We start from the raw sequence: 20,396 nt of genomic DNA on the forward strand, positions 1-20,396 counted from the left end.
TGCTTCAAGCTGAACAAAGCATGGTCATCATAATAAAAACATGAGACCTTGAAACACTGACAAAAATGTTCCGATATTTTTAATATTCTTTCTTGCTCTTGTTAAGATGTGACAAAAAAAATGATTGTGGTTTAGACAAACATTACACTCGCCAGAGTGATACCAGGATCATATCCATTTACATTTTAAGAAAATGTCAAGAAGGTCGTGGGTTCAAACCCCGGTTTCCCCGGCCTTTCTGTGTGGAGTTTGCATGTTCTCCCCGTGTCCGCGTGGGTTCTCTCCGGGTGCTCCGGCTTCCTCCCACCATCCAAAGACATGCAGGCTAGGTTAATTGGTGTCTCCAAAATTGTCCTTAGGTGTAGATGTGAGTGGTTGTTTGTCTATGTGTGGCCGTGCGATGGACTGTCGACCTGTCCAGGGTGTAATCCGCCTTTCGCCCAATGTCAACTGGGATTGGCTCCAGCCCCCTGCGACCCTGTACGCAGGATAAGCGGTTGATGATGGATGGATGGAAAATGTCAGGTGAACAGGATCTTTTGCATTTCAGTCTGGCTTGGCAGGAGCAGGAATCCTAGAGTGTCTCTTTAAACTGCTGGTATTGAAATGCAGGTATGAGTTACACATGCTGTGGATGAAAGGGGTTGGGCAGATGCCAGACAGACGTGTCTGGTCTCCAAACACTGGCCCAGCTTCCTTGAGATACCAGAGTCTGGCTGGCGCCACCGTCTCCAGCTGGGCCAAACAAGATGAGCTGGCTAGCTCTTCCACGCTCAGAGGTGTCTGTTGTCATGTTTAAGGCCCCTTTAACCCTTCCCTCCCTCAACAAATAGCATTACATCACTGACCTCATTTCAGACCAACAGCTATGTACAGCGCATGGTTAACCCGTTTCACCACTATTTATCGTCACTTGAATTTGCACCTGCCCAGACATCCACTTTACGCTGCTTGAATAAAAGCGGTGCATAATAAGAGGTTCTCAGAGTATTTGTTGTGGATTTGTATGTGCATAATTTGGCATATCATGACAGGCGGTAACAGCTGCTGGTATGCAGTGCACTCTGATGGATGCCCTGATGATGAAACCAGGGTGACTTGATTTATTGGTACACAAGCATCTGCAGAGGAGTCACAGGAAGTACTTCCATATGGATTTTCTTGAGACTTGACATGGGAGGCACAGAGGCCTTGCTCTCTAAAAAAAACACCCCAGGCCCATTTTTCGCAAGTGGGCGGGGGGTCTAAAATAAAATCAGCTGTCACTGTCTACTCGTTGGACAGAGGAGAACACATAGTACTGGAGCTGGTCTCCAACACTGGCTGGGATTTGATTTTGACTCGGAAAGACCCTGCAGGCCAGGGGTGCAGTGGCCTTTGTGTGGGATTTCTTGCTGAGCTCGTACTTTTTATAATTCACTATCCTTCTCACCTGGTAGGTGCTGAGCACTCTGAGAGTGCCTGTGTTTGTGTTGAGTGGAATTTTGTAGAAATATGTAAATGATTATTGGCTCTTAAATTATATTTTTATGTTCATAACTTTGCATGCAAACAAAATGCATTAAATAAAAAAATCTTTTTATGTCTGTAGAGAAAAATATAAAATGCTGGCACTGAATTCGTGATTGTACTCACACACTAACACTGATGCTGAGTGGACTTCCACTCACTATATAGAGACAAAATATAAATGTTATGTCAGACCTGCAAGAAAATAAACTGTGACTAAAACACTAAATCAACTCTGAATTTTTAGCTTAAGGACAGATTAGATTTATTCTGTTAACTAATTCCAAATAGAGTTCTGAGCTGCTGAGCTGTCTGTACCAAGGCCAATACCTCTAGGTGTTATGTTGCTCTACTTCCTCGTCACCAGGCAAGCTATAAAATGAGGAATACCGAAGAGTAATTACATATAAAGGCACAAACACAAGGTTATCAATGCAGACTATCTAAAAACTTTTGGAAAGGAAGGCCTTGACCTACCTCCTCTATATTTCACAGACAAACACGACCCTTCATGGTAAAGTTTAAAATAGGCTTGATTTATTTTTGCAAGTCCATGGCGCCTAGATTACTTCACTTTCTTGTTATTTGAGCTCTCAGTCCAACCTAACGTGTCATGAGATAGCCTCAGACCGTTGACAGATTTTTTTGGATTCAAATTTTAGTCACCTACCACAATAGTTTATGTTCTATAAGTCTGTGCTGTTACTGGAATATACTGCAGTGCAGAACTTTCCACTGATAAAGCTTCACTGCTTAGGTCAAGATTTGAAAGATGCACTTTAAGTAACTGAAGTATGCCATATATGTCCCTTATCTGTCTTAATGGACTGATTGGTTTACACAAACATAGTCATCATTCCTCCAAGGCTAAAATAGATCACCTTAGGGGACTGGTACGCTACAAATCAAAAATGGTAAAATAAATATGCCAATGGAAAGCAGGATAATGCACCAGTGGCTGCTATAAAATGTCTTTTTGACACGAAATTTAGAAAGCAGCCTTAATGGGTTACAATTTCAGGTTCATGAGCCCACTACTCAGCTTACTTTTAAATAGTTTATAACTTTTAGTTATCTCTAACCCAAAGAACTAATTAAAAAACTGGGGTGCTTTGATCTGATTTGGTGTTTCATTGACTCTGTACTTTATTGAGTTTTCAATACTTTATGATATGCAGTGATTAAATCTGTCCTTCGCTGCCAAAAATAATTTTACAGATGTCAAATATCGTCTCATGTTGTCAGTCTGGCAGCTTTTGCTGACATTATTCTTGACATTACAATGAGTTGGATATAAATATTGGCTAATAGTAGCACTAATTCACCACAGAGCAGAGCTGAGATGAAGATTTTCAATTCGTTATTGGTCTTCAAAATAATGAATAGGCTTATGAAGATTTTGATGCTGTACATCAAACAGTCTGCATTCATATTTCATCCACTCATTTGCATCAGCACATTTATATCCACAAGAACTGAGGTGAGAATACTTTATATTCACAAACACAGACAACAATGATGTGTCAGCAGCTGGTAGGATTTGTAGTCTGTGGATGTTAACAGTAGGAAGAGTTATCTCAATAACTGTCTTTTCATCACATTGCAAGACCCTGAAGATTAATAATAGTGTTCCTTTGGTTGTGGACTATTGGTTGATGCAATTCCTGAAATAGACTCTAATAAAGTCTAATTATACCTAAGATGAAAAGGAAAGTAATCTTAATGACTACTCAGACCACTTCCTGGGTGGTCATCTAAACCTCATTATACATTTCTATGTTGATTGTAGACTCACAAGCAATGCCTTCAGTGACTAAATATGAGCAGTAACCATTGCATTGGTGAAAACACATGGGTTCAACTCAAACTTTTGTTGTATAGAAGTCATGACCCTCTTAAAAACTCAATGTGATCTGAGTTACCATTTCAATGTGCCATGAAATCCATTGGGTACACTGTAAATCAAAGGGGATCATTGAAACAGAGAAAGATCCGATCAGTTCAGTTGGTATTTGGTTCTGAATGTTTCTACTTAGGAAGCATGGACCAAAATCATCTCAAATAGTGATAAAACTTTCTGTCACTCTGGAAAGTTGAAAGTTGGTATATTATAATAATAAACCATCTACATCCTGTGAGTAACAATGTCTGAAGACGGGTGTGTAATTGGTCTAAATAATGTCCCTGTAGAGCATTTTAAATAACTCACATCATTCACAAGAGCACCGCCTGAACTATGGTAGTACGTTTAAAGCACTACAGCAGCTAAAATTACGTTGTATTTTGATTAAAAAATGGGAAATGTTTTAACAACAAACTTGTGCTTTAGTCACCATAAGAACCATGTTATCTGCAATATACTGGGACATATTAAATCAATCTAATATTGCAAAAAAAAAAGAGGGAGAAGTCCATTCTCTGTCCTTGCTGCTAATCTGGCTTTAAAAACTAAACCACAGCACAAACATAAAGGTATCCAACACCCTCAGCAGTGCTTTAGTTGCATGTGTTCACGCCACTAAGTATTTTGTGCCACTTCTTAATAACTGGATGACACCTAATAACACACGTTAGAAGCATTTTCTTTAACAGTTTATTGGCTATTTGTGCCGTAGCTGCTGGCAGCGCAGGTTGAACCAGGGCAGGACTTCCTGAAAGAGCTTTAACCAGAGGAACCGGATTCACTCTGTGGACTCAGAGGTCATCCCACTGACCAACTGTGAGGCCATGTACCAGGCAGCTGTCTCCAAGCGAGCAGACAACATGATCCCCAGCGGGGTACTATAGTTTGTGCATGGACATGTATTATTTCAGCTACAACATGTAGCTACAGTACCTGCCAGAGCTGCCTTGAAAAGAACATTTGTGTAATTAGAAGTCAACTTTCTATGGTCAATTATATTGATTTGCTTTGCTGTTGTGTGTTGTATAGTTTCAGCTTTAGCTGTTGCATTGTATCCAGGGTTGCACAGTAGCTGTAACTGGTATTGTCACCATTATTGCTGGTGTTGTCATGCAATAATAGTGAAGGTGATGACAGTTTTGTAAGCTTGGGAAGGGGGTCGGCAGCCTTGCTTATACATATATAAATAGAGGGGAAACTTGAGAGTCCCGTCACAGGGTAGACTATAGAGGAAAGTTGCTGTAAACATAACATATTGTTGGCTTTACTTTGAAAGAGCTTTCACAATTCCTCATGTAAATTTGAAACTATTACAAAACAAAATACTGTATGAGTTTGTGTCTGTGTGTTTGGAGAAAGCAAATATTAGCTGGACCACGTTTGACGGCGGCCTGCACTACATGCATACCTGACAGAATAGCCCTGTTAAGCATCAGTTTGATTTCAGGTCATGTAGAAGCGGAGGCAGCTAATGATATTTCCTGCTTCATTAGGTCATGGAGGAGTCGGAGGTCTGTTCCCTGCCTGGGGGACTTGCCAGTGTGAGGAAACAATTTGAGACCCTGGAAACTGCACCATCACACAATGTAACCCAGTTCCATTTTCATCACAGAACTGTGCAGGTACACACATAGAGCACAGATTACACATTGATCAGGCTAAGAGCATGAAAGACATGACTGTGGTGAAATAAGGGTTAATGTTTCCTCTGGCCTGAATATGTTTCCATTTAGCTTTCCATCTGCATCGCTGCAAGAAAAATATGTACATTTCAGCTGAATATTGTCATTAAGGCTCTTAATACATCTTATTGCACCAATACCAGAGTTACAAACATTACACAATATTTCTAACAACTTTCATGAAAACCCGCATTCATAACACTTATATTGTAACTCCATTCAGTAGAAACTTAACAAATAAATGGAAAAGAATAGTTTAATTAATACGCATTCACTTATTTCGTTTTTTTGCTATGGTACAGTGTGAGTGAACAGCTTGACACATTCTTTGTTGTCTTGCCACCGTCTGTGATTAGTCATTTCAAACTGCAGTGAACAATCTGGTATAGCTTCTTCTCTGCGTGGTATTCAGTTGTGTACTATTAAGCTTTGGCTGGTGGAGTAAATTGGAGCGAAGTCAGCTCACATCTGTCGCTATGACGAAGGGGAGCAATGTGGAGAAAATGTGGAGAAATGAGACAGAGAGCGTTATGTGTGTTTGTGTGGCACGCTCACATTTTTCACAGTATTTGACAGCCACTGTCTTCATCTTGACAGGAAATGTCGAACTCTGAGGTGAAAGTGTCGAGAAGCAGCAGGCAGGTCAACACTGGCAGTCAACAGCTAAATTTCAACCAAGAAACAATGGTACTGATCATTTTCTGTGTTCCTGCAGCGCTTTGCTAATGAACTAAACCTTGTTGAGTAAAAAGTGTAACTGATTGCCATCAATCAGATTTATGTAATTAATTGATTCATTTTGTTTTGTAGTCTATGACAGTTTGGGCTGAGATTTAAACATCGCATTCAGTGATAGTGCAGTTTTTTTCATTAATATATTTTTGTCAATTCTTATTTTAAATTAATAGGTGTCATACAGCAACAACAACTTGGAATCCAGTTGTGAAAACCATCAAAATGAAACAGGTAGGATGTTGTTTAGATATTTTTATTCTCTGCCAAATACTATGCCAAACAAATGTTAATCCTGCCCTTGTACCTATGTCTGTTCTGACTTTTAAAAGAAGAGTTTCCCAGGTACACTACAAAAGAACTGAGGGATCACTTTGAAAGAACAATAGAAGAGGCTGCTCCACTGAAACCTATTAAGGTAAGCATTTCCATTTCACTTGTTAGTTAGGCAAAAGTGTTTAAAATACAAAGGGAACAAATATTTAATTTAAAACATTTAAGTGTAATTTGAAGTGTATTTATTAAAGTTGCAATCCAGTAAGATTTTAGTCCTGGTTGATTTGAACCTGTGGTTACTGGTGGTAACAGCAAGTGTAGTTAAATACTACAACAAACACTTCTCGAGCACCATCTTTGTTAGAAATACAAAAGAAGAGCAACTGGTATATCTGGTTACAGTGCGGTCAAACAAACTCACATTGTTTTAATAAAGAAATCTGTCAAAAATAACTGAAGCTGTGAACTCATTTCATGCTGCAGACAGCACAAGTTGTTAATACAGTTCTGATGAAGCATTAGGAAATTGAACAGTCAACACAATTAAAAAACTGTAACGCTAGATTACACACATGCATAGTGGGAGTTAATGAGAGTGAGAGTTAACAATAGAATGCAAATACATTGAATTGCTTCTGCTTAAAAATGCAATCCATAATGGTATTAACAACAGGATGTGATTTCATGAAAACCTTAAGGATTGTAACTTTATAGTGATTGAAGAAAGCAACTTATTCACACAGTTTCATAAACCTTGGACTGACAGGGGTTCTGCAATGCAAGACTGTTTATGTTTTATGATCTAATCTAATTTTGCACTTTATCTGCAAGTGTTGTATGTATACAACAAGGTGAAATGTAATGTACATATAACTCCATGGAGTAATTCGATTGATTTAGTCATTTACTCATTAATATCATTTTTGTTCCTTAAAAAGATTGAACGTGACATCACTCGATCTAAGTGGTCCTCAAATGTGACACAAAACAACACAGTGACTAGTGAGGTGCATGAAGCATCCGCTACTGAGGCAACAGAAGACACATGGGCTACAGTGATGGATTATGAGGACTTTCCACCCCCACCAGCTGAGGATTCTGACTGCCTTCCACCCCCACCTCCAGACTTACTACAAGCGCCGTCAGAGAGTCAAAATATCCCAACGTGCCATTACTCACCTGAGCCTCCCGAACCAGCAAACCCCTCAAAATACCCACTCAAGAAAGACACTTACCTTAAGCAGAGGAGTATGAATGAGCTAAAACGTCTTTACAAGCACATTCATCCTGAGGTTCGTAAGAATATTGAGAAAGAGTGCTACAGCGATTACAATGAAAGTGAAAACTACCAAGTAGAGAGGCAGGAGTACATGTATGAAGATGATGGTGTTAGTCCCAATGATAACGATGAAGAATACGTGGAATGGGAAGAGATTCTCCCCGGGGAGGTACAGGCGATGCGTTGGATGTTTGAAAATAAGCCACTGGACAGTATTAACGATGAAACTCCCAATGAGGACGACGACAACAACAAAATAACGCAACAGGAAATAATTTTTGGAAAAGATGTGAGACGTACAGCTTGGATGTTTGAGACCAAGCCAATGGATGAGCTGAGTTCACACAAAATTAACTCGACAGAATATAAAAACAAATTCAACAAATTTGATAAAGGAGATGTCCGTGCTGCAGCATGGTTGTTTGAAACCCAGACAATGGATACTCTAAATAAAATGCATAAGGAGGAGGATTTAACAAAAGAGATTGTGTTCACAGAGGAGGATGGAAATGCTACCATTTACATGATTGACAATAAGTACATGGAAAGCCTTGGGCACACTGAGACCATTGACGAGAGCCACCTGTTGAGTCTAAGGTCAGTGTTAGAGGAAATTAATGGAGAAGTGAAAACGGTTACAAGCACATTTGACACTCAGTTTAAATGCATCATTATGGGCCAATCAAGCCAAATGCTAGAGATTAAGTGCGTGCGTAAAATTGAAACTGAATTGGAAAACTCCATTGCTTCACGCTGGCTTTTTGATACCCAACCCCTGGAGGTGACAAACAAAGAATCTACATCTTTGAAACTTGTGTGTAGTCTTTCTATGGAGGACAGCAATAAGGGAGACTGGGGTAGGTGGTTGTTTGAGATAAAGACATTAAATTCTCTCAATGAGTGGGAATGCTCAAAAATGGAGAAGAAAGAGATCATTGGAGCTGATGTGCGCAAGCACTGCTTAGTGTTTGAAACCCAGCCAATGGATTCTCTGAAGGATGATGCCAACATGAGACCCCTGTCTATTGAAGATGTTATTGGGGGCAATGTTAGATCTGCAAGGGACTTTTTTGAAAGCAGCCCTCAAGCAGAGAGGAAGTATGGCCCGGAGGTCGGAAAACTTCAGAAGGCAACTGTAAATGAAGAAATTAAAGGGGATGTGAGACACCAGAAGTGGCGGTTTGAGAGCCAACCTCTAGAGCACATAAGAGAGGAGAAGAAACAGGTAACTCGCACTGTGAATGTTGAGAATGACCTTACACAGGAGGATGGCACAAGCTGTAGGGCAGACGTTCGCAAGAACTGCTGGGTATTTGAGAACCAGCCAATGGATACTTTAAAAGATGATTCAAATACTCTGCCCCTGACAAAAGAGGAAATTATTGCAGGTAATGTGAAATCAGCCAGACATTATTTTGAAATGATGCCTACTGAGGAGTTGAAGGAACTTGCAGAGGTGGGCAAACTGAAAAAAACAGTAGCACTTAATGAAGAGAGGGGTGATGTTAGACATCAGAAATGGCTATTTGAAAGCCAATCCCTGGAGCAGATTAGAGAGGAAAAGAAAGAAGTCACCAGAACAATCGACCTGGAAGAAATTGATAAGGTGGATGTCTCAAACTACAAGCAAATCTTTGAAAGCATAGATTTAAACAGGAGGGATGACTCTCAAAAGATTCTCATAGAGGGCGTAACATCTGGTTCTGTGAAATCAAATAAAAACCTGTTTGAGTCTACCCCACTGTATGCTATGCAAGACAGCTCAGGGCATTTCCATGAGGTGAAAACAGTGCGCCGTGAAGAGGTTGTTAAAGGAGATGTAACAACATGCAAGTGGATGTTTGAAACACGACCAATTGACCAGTTTGATGAAAGCATTGATAAATACCAAATTATCAAGGGCATATCTAAACAAGAAATAGAGTCTGGTGATGTTAAAACTGCAAAGTGGTTGTTTGAAACCCAGCCTCTTGATGCTATTAAATACTTCAGTAATATTGAAGATCAAGAAGTTGTGGAACCAAGTAAAAATCTTGACATCATGAAAGGTGATGTGAAAACCTGCAAGTGGTTATTTGAGACAAAACCAATGGACATCCTGTATGAAAGAGTGGAGTTAAAGGGTGAAAATGAATCTGAAGAAATGAAAAGGGGAGATGTCAAAACCTGCACATGGCTTTTTGAGACACAAGCACTTGATACGATCCACGAGGAGACAGAGACGGTTCTGAAAACATGCACTGTGAATCAAGAGGACATTAGAGGAAAAGATGTAAGAACGGCTTGTTTTCTCTTTGAGACAGAGAAACTGGAGAACCTCACCGGGGAGGAGACGGGCTGTTTTAAGCGTGTCACTGAGATAGACATTGGGTCTGGAGATGTGTCAAGAATGAAGTACATTTTTGAAAACCAAACATCTGAGATCATGACTTCTACATCTGATGATGTAATGCAAAAGCTCAAGAGAGTTCAGACTGATGATATACAAAAAGGAAACGTGGTGAACTGCAAATGGCTCTTTGAAAATCAATCCATAGATACAATCCATGATAGCCAAGAGGAATCTATGAGCAGCCGCACAGTGAATGATGTACAAGGGGGAGATGTTGATAAGGGCCGTTTAATTTTTGAGACCTACTCCTTAGATAAAATTCAGGAGGTATCCTCTGAGACAGACACAGAGCAGGTGAAAATGCGAAAAATTGTCCGTGATGAAGATGAGAAGGGTGATGTGAGAAATTACACCATGATGTTTGAAAATCAGCCCCTTTATGCCATTCAAGACAAAGAGGGCCTTTACCACGAGGTCACCACTGTCACAAGTGAAGAAGTAACACGAGGAGATGTCATTGGAACCCGGTGGTTGTTTGAAACCAAGCCCCTTGATGCTATCAAGGACACAGATGAGGTTTATATAATTAAATCTGTCACACAACAGGATGTTCAAAAAGGAGATGTCACCTCTGCCAAGTGGAAATTTGAGACACAACCTCTCGACAGGATTGCGGAAGATAAGAAGGCTTTAATAAAAACTGTGGATGATATTCAAGGAGGCAATGTTAGGATGAACAAAGATCGTTTTGAGTCTGATGCCCTGTCACAGGAATCAGTTAGAACAGTTAACGTGAGTGAAATACAAAAAGGTGACGTCAGGAGTGCAAAATGGAGATTTGAAACCCAGTCCATTGACAAAATAAGAAGCATGAGCACTGAAAATCTGATTGAGACAGTTAAAAAGGAGGAGGTTACAAAGGGAGATGTTAAAAGTTCAGTCTGGCTCTTTGAGAAAAATCCTCTCGACCACATTAAAGAGACAGATGAGGACGAAGATCAACCAACTATCATGCAAGAAGAAATTTCTAAAGCGGATGTAAAAACAGCAACGTGGCTCTTTGAGACGACACCATTTGACAACTTTAATGAAGCAAAAATGGAGAAAACTGAAATCCTGGGCAAGAGTGTCAAGGGAACTCTTGAGGAACTTTATAGTCAGAAAATGGTAAAGTCGAAGGGAATACTCATTGAAGCTGATGAAATTGGCGACGTAAGGATGGCAAAATACCAGCTAATGAATACTCAGGCTCCGGAGATTCAGCGAGAGGAAGTCATCAGGGGAGATCTGCAGACTATTATGATGAACCTTCTGAACAGGCAGGAAAGAAAGGAGCAGCAGATAGTCATAGATTCAGTAGAGAAGGGTAATATCAGTTCAACAGTGCAGCAACTATTCAACCAAGAGAGAGAGAGCAGTATTGAAAGGGAGGAAATATTAAGAGGTGACATTCAGGAAGCTATAAACAACCTTTTCGATGAGGGCAGGTCAGCAAAACATGGTATACTCATCCAGGAAGACGAGAAAGGAGATGTGCAGATGACAATATATTCCCTTCTCAATAAACAAGAGAATATTAATGTTGAAAAAGAGGACATTGTAAGAGGGGATATAAAGACTGCTCTTCAAAGACTGTCAAGCCAAGACAAGCCAGATGAGGCAGTGAAGATAAAGGTAGATGACGCTGAAAAAGGAAATGTTGACTTTTACTCAACATGCATTGAATCTGGGGCTCTCGACTATCTTAAACAGCTCCATTTAGGACCTGATGAGACTCCACCTGATACAGAAAAAGAGAAGATTGTCGGAGGTGACATCAAGGGCACAAAACTCATCCTCTGCCATAATCAAACGCAAATTGAGCGTACAGTGGAAGATGTTATACCCGGTGATGTTCACAACACGGTGAAAGTTTTCATGTCAGAGCCAACTGTCTCATTGGAAAGACTCCAAAAGGAGGAGATAGTCAAAGGTAATTTAAGAGCTGCTTTAAATTCATTGTCTGAATCAGCAAATCAGACAGTTGTTGTTGAGAAAGAGGAGGTGGTTAAAGGCAACATACCTAAAGCCCTGCGGTGCCTGGAGAGGGCTCAAAAGCAGTACAAGGAGGCGGAGAAACCAGATATCATACCAGGAAATATCAAAGGAGCTCTGAGATCTCTCGAGAAATCAGCAACATCCAGAGTTGAATCTGCCGTTGAAGATTTAGTTCCTGGAGATGTGAAGGCCACACTAAAATCCCTGGAGCTGGCAAAGAAAGCGGTGAGGGAAGTTGAAAAGGAAGAAATTTTGAGGGGTGATGTTCGCACAGCAATGCAAAGTTTGCAAGATGCCTCCAGTGAGAGGAGAAAGTGTCAACTGGGAACAGATGTTCAAGGCGACGTCAAAGGAACGATTCAGCTCTTAATGGAGACTCCACCATCGCCGAGGATGCAAAGGAGCCCAAGCCTCGAGGGTGACGTAAAGGGTGATGTCAAGATGTCAATTAAGTCATTATATGAGACGCAAGAGCAAACGCAGCTGGAGAAAGAGGAAGTGATTAAGGGTGACGTCAAAGGCACTATCAAATCATTGTTGGAAACAGCACAGCGTGAAACTCCCAAAGTCAGAGTTAGATCATACAGAAGAGTTAGAGTCAAGCAGAGTCCTCCAGTTAAGAACCTAAATGCTGATGTGCAGAGGAACATACAAAAGATAAAAACAGCTAGCATAGTTGAAACATCAAAAGAAAATCACTCCATCTCTTGTGAAACAAAGTCAAGTTCTGTGGCGCAGTCTGCTCAGCAATCATCAACTGTGGTGGAGCATAAAACGATTACCCAAAACCATGGCATCAAAACAGTAAACACAGAGTTTCGTAATCTAAAGTCCAACTCAAAGGGAATGATAAAAGTAGACAAAACCAAAGTAAAAACTGATATTTATATCGTCAAACCACAAGCCCCAGAACCTGATCTGCCACTCCCCCCACCACCTCCACCAGTGGCAGACTCTGACCTTCCTCCTCCTCCTCCTCCTCCTCCTCCTCCCTCTGTTGATTCTGACATTGATCACCTTCCTCCTCCTCCACCACCACCACTCACCAGTGAGCAGGACTTCCTTCCACCTCCTCCATCTCAACAAGAACTAGAGAGCATGCCAACACAGACAATTCATCCTTCACCAGCAAAGGCAAAAAAGATGACGGTCAAAAAAGTGAAAGCTCCCACTTTATACCAGGTCCCAAAGCTGGAGCCTAAAGTGGAATTCAATAAAACACAACAGGTGGAGGTTACATCAGAGAAAGTGGTAGAAATGAGCCAAAACCAATCAAAATCAACAACACATACATCAAAAACTGTTTCATGTGAAATCCCACAGCCACTTGAGTCACCACAACCACAGAAGAAAGTTTACATCTCTCCTGTGAAATTCACCCCTCCACCCTCTCCTCCACCTTTCATGAGAGGGCAAATGAGTAAATTTAACACTCCATTAATAAAAGCCGAAGGAAAGTACCGGAAGCTGAGGGAGGAAAACACACCCCCAACCACTCCATCACCCACTTACATTCATGACTCAGTTACAGCTGCTCTTGAAATGCTTTCCACCAAAGGTACAGAGCAGTCAAATAACAACACATCAGAAATCACACCGGAGATAGCTGAAAAGATGGCATTAAATGTTCATTCAGACTCATTTTCATGTGATTTATCTAAGCACGTTGTAGTCTCAAATACCACCCACAGTAATGTAAGCGCTAGTCTGGAGAAAATCCTCACAGATTCAACCCTTGTATCTTCTGCTAAACAGCAAATTGTGTCTAATGAGACCTCTAAGGTTGTCTCAATTCAAAAGACCTCATCTGCCTCAGCTGTTAGACAGCAGATGCATACAGCTACACAAAAAACAGTTTCTGTTTCTTCCAAGCAGTCTGCTCAGTCTGTCATGGCTGATGAAGTGCAGTCGTCAATCACTAATGTTGCACAAACTGAAGGTATGATGGCTGATAGAAAGAAATATTCTAAAAATCAGAAACCAAAGGACTCCAACAACTCTGAAGATAAAAAGAAAGATGAAATCTCTGTTGAAATAATAAAACCTGAACCTGCTGTAACTATTGAGGACAATGTCAAATCAAGCAAACCACAATCTGAGAACATGAAGACAAAAGAAAATACAGCACCAAAATTATCCAATAATCTCCACGATCATTCCTTCAAAGTAGAAAATGTCGCCTCAGACAAAAATGCAAAGGAGTCCAAATCACCACAGTGTGATAACAAGAAGAAAACCAATCATTCTCCCACCAAGAGCCAAGAGAATGTATGTGATCAGCCAATGCAAACAGAAAAGGCAGCTACCAATACAAATGGAAAAACAGGCAAACCAAACCAAAAGGTGAAAAAGAACAATAAGCAAGAAAAGCAAATACAGACAATAACATCCAATGAGAGTAGTGAGAAACAGAGTGTTTCAGAAGATTTCAAGGTGGAAGCAAGGGAAGCTACTGAGGGGAAAGTGATCAGTGAAGCTGAAGAAATAAAGACAAAGTTAAAGCAGGGGATTAAGAAAGCTACTCCCACTTCTGCTGCTGCCTCCGTTCCTGCTGTTACTGTTAGCATAACTGACAGCCAAACTGAAACTCCAACTCCAGTAAAGAAGAAAAAGAAATCCAAAAAGTCTAAAGGAGGTGCACAGTTAGGTCAAAGTAAAGAGATTTCCACAGAATCAAAGACAAAGGTTACAGAAACCAAGGCAGCAACATCTGAAAAACCCCACCAAACTCAGGACACTATTGCAGTTAACCAAATTCACAGAAGTGAAGACATTCAAGTCAAGAGAGAAGTCATTACCACAGAAAGTAAAGACGATCAGAATTCCCAGCAACAAAAAGCAGTTCAAAAGCATGTGAAGGGATCACAAAAGAAGAAAGGAGTGACAGAACCAACAGAAGAAAGTAGGGATGCCCCAATTACAGTGACAGGCGAGTCAGAACAAAATGAATGGGTCAAGTCCCCAGCAAAGAGAACAGAGGAATCTCAGAGGCGAGAGGTCCAAGTGTTAATCTCTCACATCACAGAGATACAAAGAGTTTCAGAAGAGACTGATTCTAAATCTGCGAGGGCTCTGCTCAATGCTGTTCCAGATTGGCTCATGAGTCCGGAAAGAAAATGTGAACTGGGGGGCTCTGTAGTGGAAAGTTATGCTAAAAACAATTATGACATTCTTTCACATGTAAGGAAACTAGCAGAAGCTAAACTAATGCATCTAGAAGATAATGAGACAATGGAGAAGCATGAATGTGAGCCAGTTTCTGAGACATCTGTTTCTGGGGGAGCAACACCAAGAATATCCAAGATCAGTATTGGTTCTGCCAAAATTGAGAACCAAACAAAGAAAACGACCTCCCATGAAAGAAGGAAAGAAGAAGTCAGTTATTGCAAGTCGGTTGACCTTTGGTCTCCATCGCCGTCGCTCAGGATGCGTTCTCCCTCACCAACGTTTATCACCATCGAATCCACGCGAAGGACTGACTCACCCCAGAGAGTTACTCCGTCCCCTACCCTGCTGTACAGGCCACCCACACCTCCCACACCACCGCCACGCAGGTGCGACACCCCAACATCTCGCCTCACTAGAATCACACCGTCTCCAACCTTTGACAGAGCAGAAAATTTGGCTCGTCTCAAAGACACGACAGCCAAGCTCTCCCGTGGTGTCACCCCACCACCACTACTTCCTCAACCAATCTCAGAGAGGAAATCAGAGATTGTGGAATCGCCTGCATCATTCCATCGGCAAATCAAAATTGAGTCCCAAATTGTGGAGGTTTCAGGGACATTGATTTCAACAGAAAAACCCAAAAAGAGTTTATCTGGGGAGGCTCAGCGGGCCAATGAAAAATCTCCACATGCAGAAGAAGATAAAGTTTCAGAGGGTTTGAATGCAAATGAAATGCAAAGCAAGTTTGAGCCCCACGTGCCATTGTGTCAGAATGACCTAGATCTTGATGAAGCTGCAGATATTTCAGAGCCATCATCTGCATCTGTCAAAGAAAAGAGAGAGTTTTTTGAAGAGGCTCAAAAGGCTGAAATTAATAAGACCTATATGCGAAAGGATCCCATTGCTATCCCTGAACGACTGGGCCCAGACATGGAGGAGTGTGAGGAAGAAAATAAGAACAAAGAAAAGGATGAGCTTCCCAGGGCAGACATGCCTAGTCTTGTAAACAAATTTGAATCACCAGAAGAGAAACTATATTGCAGAAAACAGCTTATCCCACTCACAGAGCAGCTTCACAATGACGTTGAAAGCACAGATTGTGACAAGGAGAGCGCAGACATCCTGGAACAGGAAATGCCAACTTTTGACATCCAGGCTATTAAAAATGTTTTTGAACTGGGTGAGGAAAGTTCCTTATTCAGAGAGGAGAAAAAAGATCAGGAGGAGCCTGTGTCAAGCTTCAGTGAAACAACAGCAGACACTTCAAAGAGGGAAAGTCCTCAAGAGACAATGGGAAGCTCACGGCAGAGCACCCCCCTCCCACTGCAGAAAAATGAGGTGGAAACTGTGCCGGCAGGACCATCAGCCTTCTCTGAAACCAAATCCATCACAGAACATTTCTCAAATGTTGACGAATTAGGTAACAAGGTCACCGGAACAAGGACAGCTGTCACTGAGCACTCTGAAAGTGTGTCAACCCAACAGGCTCCCTTTTCCTATGCTGATGCAGTTAAAAGAAAAGCTGCAGCAGTGAGGCAAACAGAAACCTACGATGATGATGCTACTGAGAAGTTGTTGAGGAATTTCCACAAAACATGGTCAGAGAGTGAGACAGTTTTCAAGAGTCTTGGCTACACCGTTTCTGAGGAGACACCATCACAAGTTGTGTCACATCAGACGAAGATGGTCTCATCTGGTAAAGAACTACAGCATGAAACAGAAACTAATGGCATGAACTATGGATTAATAGCTTGTCTTTAAATATCTGTTTGTGATGTGTTACAAAATTAGCTTATCTAATTACTGCATTGTATGAATTGTGTAGGCTTTTCAATAAAACAAAAATTGTTAATAACCAACCAAGTGATAATAAGCAACAAGAATAAGAGTCTACAGTTGTGCTAGCAGCTCTGTGAAGCTTTATTTGGGCGCAGCAGAACGTTGGGCTAAATCTGAATGTTAGCATGCTAACATACTCACAATGGCAATGATTACACCCTGATGTTTAGCAAGGAATTATTCTCAATTTAGGGTGTTGGAATGCTAACTTCTACCAATCAGTGGTAAACACAAAGAACAGCTGTGGCTGATGTGGAGGTGTTCATAAGTATTGGACAAATAAACATTTTGACCTGACAATTGCACATGGCAATCCGTCCACTAGTAGTTGAGACCAAAGTGGTCCAACCCACTGACCAACCAACACTGAGATCCATAGAGCCATGCAGTTAGCATGGCTACTAAAAAGTAAAATAAGATTTTTAACTCTATTCTCTGAACACAGTGTTAATAATACAGTTTTGCACAGTTGAGTTTGAGTACAAACACAGCCAAATTGCAGTTGAGAGATGCATCTACAGTATCTCACAAAAGTGAGTACACCCCTCACATTCTGTAAAATATAACACTGAATATAACAAAGTGACACTTTGCTACAATGTAAAGTAGTGAGTGTACAGCTTGTATAACAGTGTAAATTTGCTGTCCCCTCAAAATAACACATCACACAGCCATTAATGTCTAAACTGCTGGCAACAAAAGTGAGTATAACTCTAAGTGAAAATGTCCAAATTGGGCCCAATTACCCATTTTCCCTCACCGGTGTCATGTGACACTTTACATTAGTTTACTTTACATTGTAGCAAAGTGTCATTTCTTCAGTGTTGTCACATGAAAAGATGTAATCATGTATTAACAAAAATGTGAGGGGTGTACTCACTTTTGTGAGATACTGTATATCTGTGCATGCATGTGTGTAGGTAGATCAATAAAGCCTGACAAGAAATACAATGAACCATTCGCTCTCATGACCATTGTAAATGTTTGATTTAACAAATGAATGTGCATGTAACATGCATTTTAAAATACAAACAATCTATTGTACTGTGCTGTACTGACAAGATTTACAATAATAAAAAATGAAAGAAAGGCCATAGTTCACATGGAAAAAAATATATAATGATTTGCATTTTATCTTTCTCAATCAGGTTCGAGTTCCGAAGTCAGAGCTCTGCACGGTATGTTGGAGGAGAGCTTATCCGATGGATGCTCTGATAGTGGACAAAAAGAAGTACCATAAATCTTGTTTCTGCTGTGAGCACTGCAGAAATAAATTAAGGTAAATATGGCATTCATTCTAATGAATGGGCACCATGTGCACCATTGAGTATTACAATATTAATTAGTAAATACCTTAGTGTTTTATTGACATTATAATTGTTCAGAAAATTGAGGTAACTGTTTTATGATGTTGATGTGGTGCACCTCTAAAAGAAATGCTTTCTCTTAGCCTAGGAAATTATGTCTCTCTCCATGGACACTTCTACTGTCTACACCATTACAAACAACTCCTCAAGTCCAAAGGGAACTATGATAATGGACTTGGGCAGAAACCTCCCGCAGGAAGTGCTGGACATATCCCCTCAGATGAGAAACTTGAATGGAGATATTCCATGAGCAGCCTAAGTTCAGTAGACAAAACACACAGTGGTGAAAACGATATGACAAAAACGCTTGATGAAAGCAAACCACACTGCAACAAAATATCTGTAGTTTGGCCCCCACAGGCCGATCCCCCGAAGAAAGCCTTTAAAATAGAGGAAAATATTCAGCTAACTAAACCACAGTGGCCCCCTCCTGACAACTCCCCCAAGTCACCCATACACCAACACAGAAAGGCTGTGCCCAGAAGTGTCCTTTGAAATAAAGTCACCCAGCTACACAGTTTAGTCAAATAAATCCAAAGAAGAAGCACAAAAGAATGAATGGTACAGTAAGATAGAAAGAACTGTCCTATTGGTACAGTGAACGAATGTTTGGTAGAAGGTCATGCGGTCAAGTGATTTAAAAGGGAACATGAAAAGTAAGCATATGAAAGGAAACTGTGTATATACTTGTAAATGGTGTGCACGGAAGCAGGTTGTAACTGTAATAGTAAGTACTAGAGAGATAGGTGTTGACAAAGAGTGGAAAGTGGATGTAGACAGAAAGCAGTGTGCTTTGAGCTGACAGGCTTGTCTCATGTAATTTTTAATTCATTGCATTTTTTTCCTGGCATTCAGCAGCCCCATGTGTGATGTTCCATGTAGTATTTGACACAACAAGATCTAACCAAATTTGAGCTGTTATAACAGTAACAAATGACAAAGTTAAGATCTGGATCAAATAAAATAGTGACTGCAAATAAATCTCAATGTTGGTTTTAAACTACATTTCTTTGGAAATAAGTCATAGGTTTAGTCACTGAACTGACTTAAAACTGAGTGGTATTTTCACATTTAATCCGGTCCAGTTTATTTTTCATCCCTTTTGTTGTATTCTAAAATCAATTGGTTTATTGTACAACTCCCTACATTTTTTTGCTACTGTATGCCGGTTCATGGAAATAGTTTCTGTTGTATTATTTTGTCAGGGCTTTTATTTTTCAACATATCAACATTTTTGCATTTTTTAGCACCTGGTGTGCAGACTACTAAAAGCATCTTGGGATTATTTTATTTATAATATTGAAAGTATATAATATCAACAAGTGAATTGGTGAATATCATGTTTGTTTTGGACATCTGTATTCTATTTTGAACAACAAATATTTTGCAATGCAGAATTTTATTTTTTAGACTAGATGGTTATACCTTGCTTTGTACAAGAAAATTCCTGATTCTGTCATGCTGTCAGGTTGGTTCACTTACTTTATTGCTGATCTAAGGGCAATAAAATATTGAATTGAAATGTTTCATTTGTCTCTTTGAAGGTTTGTGGCCTACTTTAACTTACATGGACTGCATGTGAAATGTGAACCTGTTACTCCATCTCCAAAGTTCATCCATATGAAACACAAAGAGGATGTCCTGTCAAAGAGCTTGTCAGGTGTGTGTCTGGTTGATGCAGCCTACAGGAGACAGGAGCAGGTCAGCAGATCCCTCTCACACCATCAGTATCAGTATCTAATTTACAAGATATTCCCCCCCGAAGGGGATTTTGGAACTTAAACCACAGGTGTGCATATGACTATAAGAAACCGTTACGATGTAGGGAAAAACTGAAAACTAAGCATTTAAAAAAAAGCAGATGTGGGAGAGCTTGTTGTGTGATACATCACATGTCTTAGACAATTTTTACAGCCAGTCTAAAATTACCTTATGACCAAATGTGGTTAACTCATCTTCTTACTGCTCCCTAGAGTGGACGTCAATGAGCTTAGCATACAGTCTGCTGACTTTGACCACCAATAAAACTGCACATTTGTATTTTATATTAAAGGCTTAGTGTCTTAATATGTGAAGAAGTATATTAAAAGTAAATTGATACTCTGAATGATATTCTATATACAGTAAATTGCTTTTTATTTACTAGTAGGGACACTAACAAGTTATTGCGCGGTCTATATCTTGCCTTATTACATTTTGTATTTTTGTATAATGAAAAATTGCACATCCCACCTACAGTACACACTGGACCAATATGCTGTACACTTTGTCA

The 20,396-nt window shown here is 40.3% G+C and overlaps 1 protein-coding gene across 2 annotated transcripts; it reads left to right on the forward strand.

Annotated features, from left to right (window-relative positions):
- The first annotated feature begins 1,293 nt into the window (after positions 1-1,293).
- On the forward strand, positions 1,294-19,652 carry xirp2b (xin actin binding repeat containing 2b). Of its 2 annotated transcripts, none has more exons than XM_038720458.1 (9): positions 1,294-1,435; positions 4,125-4,287; positions 4,906-5,034; positions 5,692-5,781; positions 6,003-6,060; positions 6,159-6,244; positions 7,041-16,614; positions 17,906-18,036; positions 18,208-19,652. In XM_038720458.1, exons 2-8 carry the CDS (start codon positions 4,237-4,239, stop codon positions 17,995-17,997), a joined length of 10,080 nt encoding a protein of 3,359 aa, XP_038576386.1. In that variant the 5' UTR covers positions 1,294-1,435; positions 4,125-4,236; the 3' UTR covers positions 17,998-18,036; positions 18,208-19,652. The 2 variants fall into 2 exon arrangements, with proteins under 2 accessions (XP_038576386.1, XP_038576387.1); XM_038720459.1 differs by having other exon boundaries at positions 6,162-6,244.
- Positions 19,653-20,396: the final 744 nt, after the last annotated feature.

This window comes from Micropterus salmoides, unplaced genomic scaffold, assembly GCF_014851395.1.
Source record: "Micropterus salmoides isolate LMB-PRFRI ecotype aquatic unplaced genomic scaffold, ASM1485139v1 Ms_hic_scaffold_15, whole genome shotgun sequence".
Taxonomy (NCBI): Eukaryota; Metazoa; Chordata; class Actinopteri; order Centrarchiformes; family Centrarchidae; genus Micropterus; species Micropterus salmoides.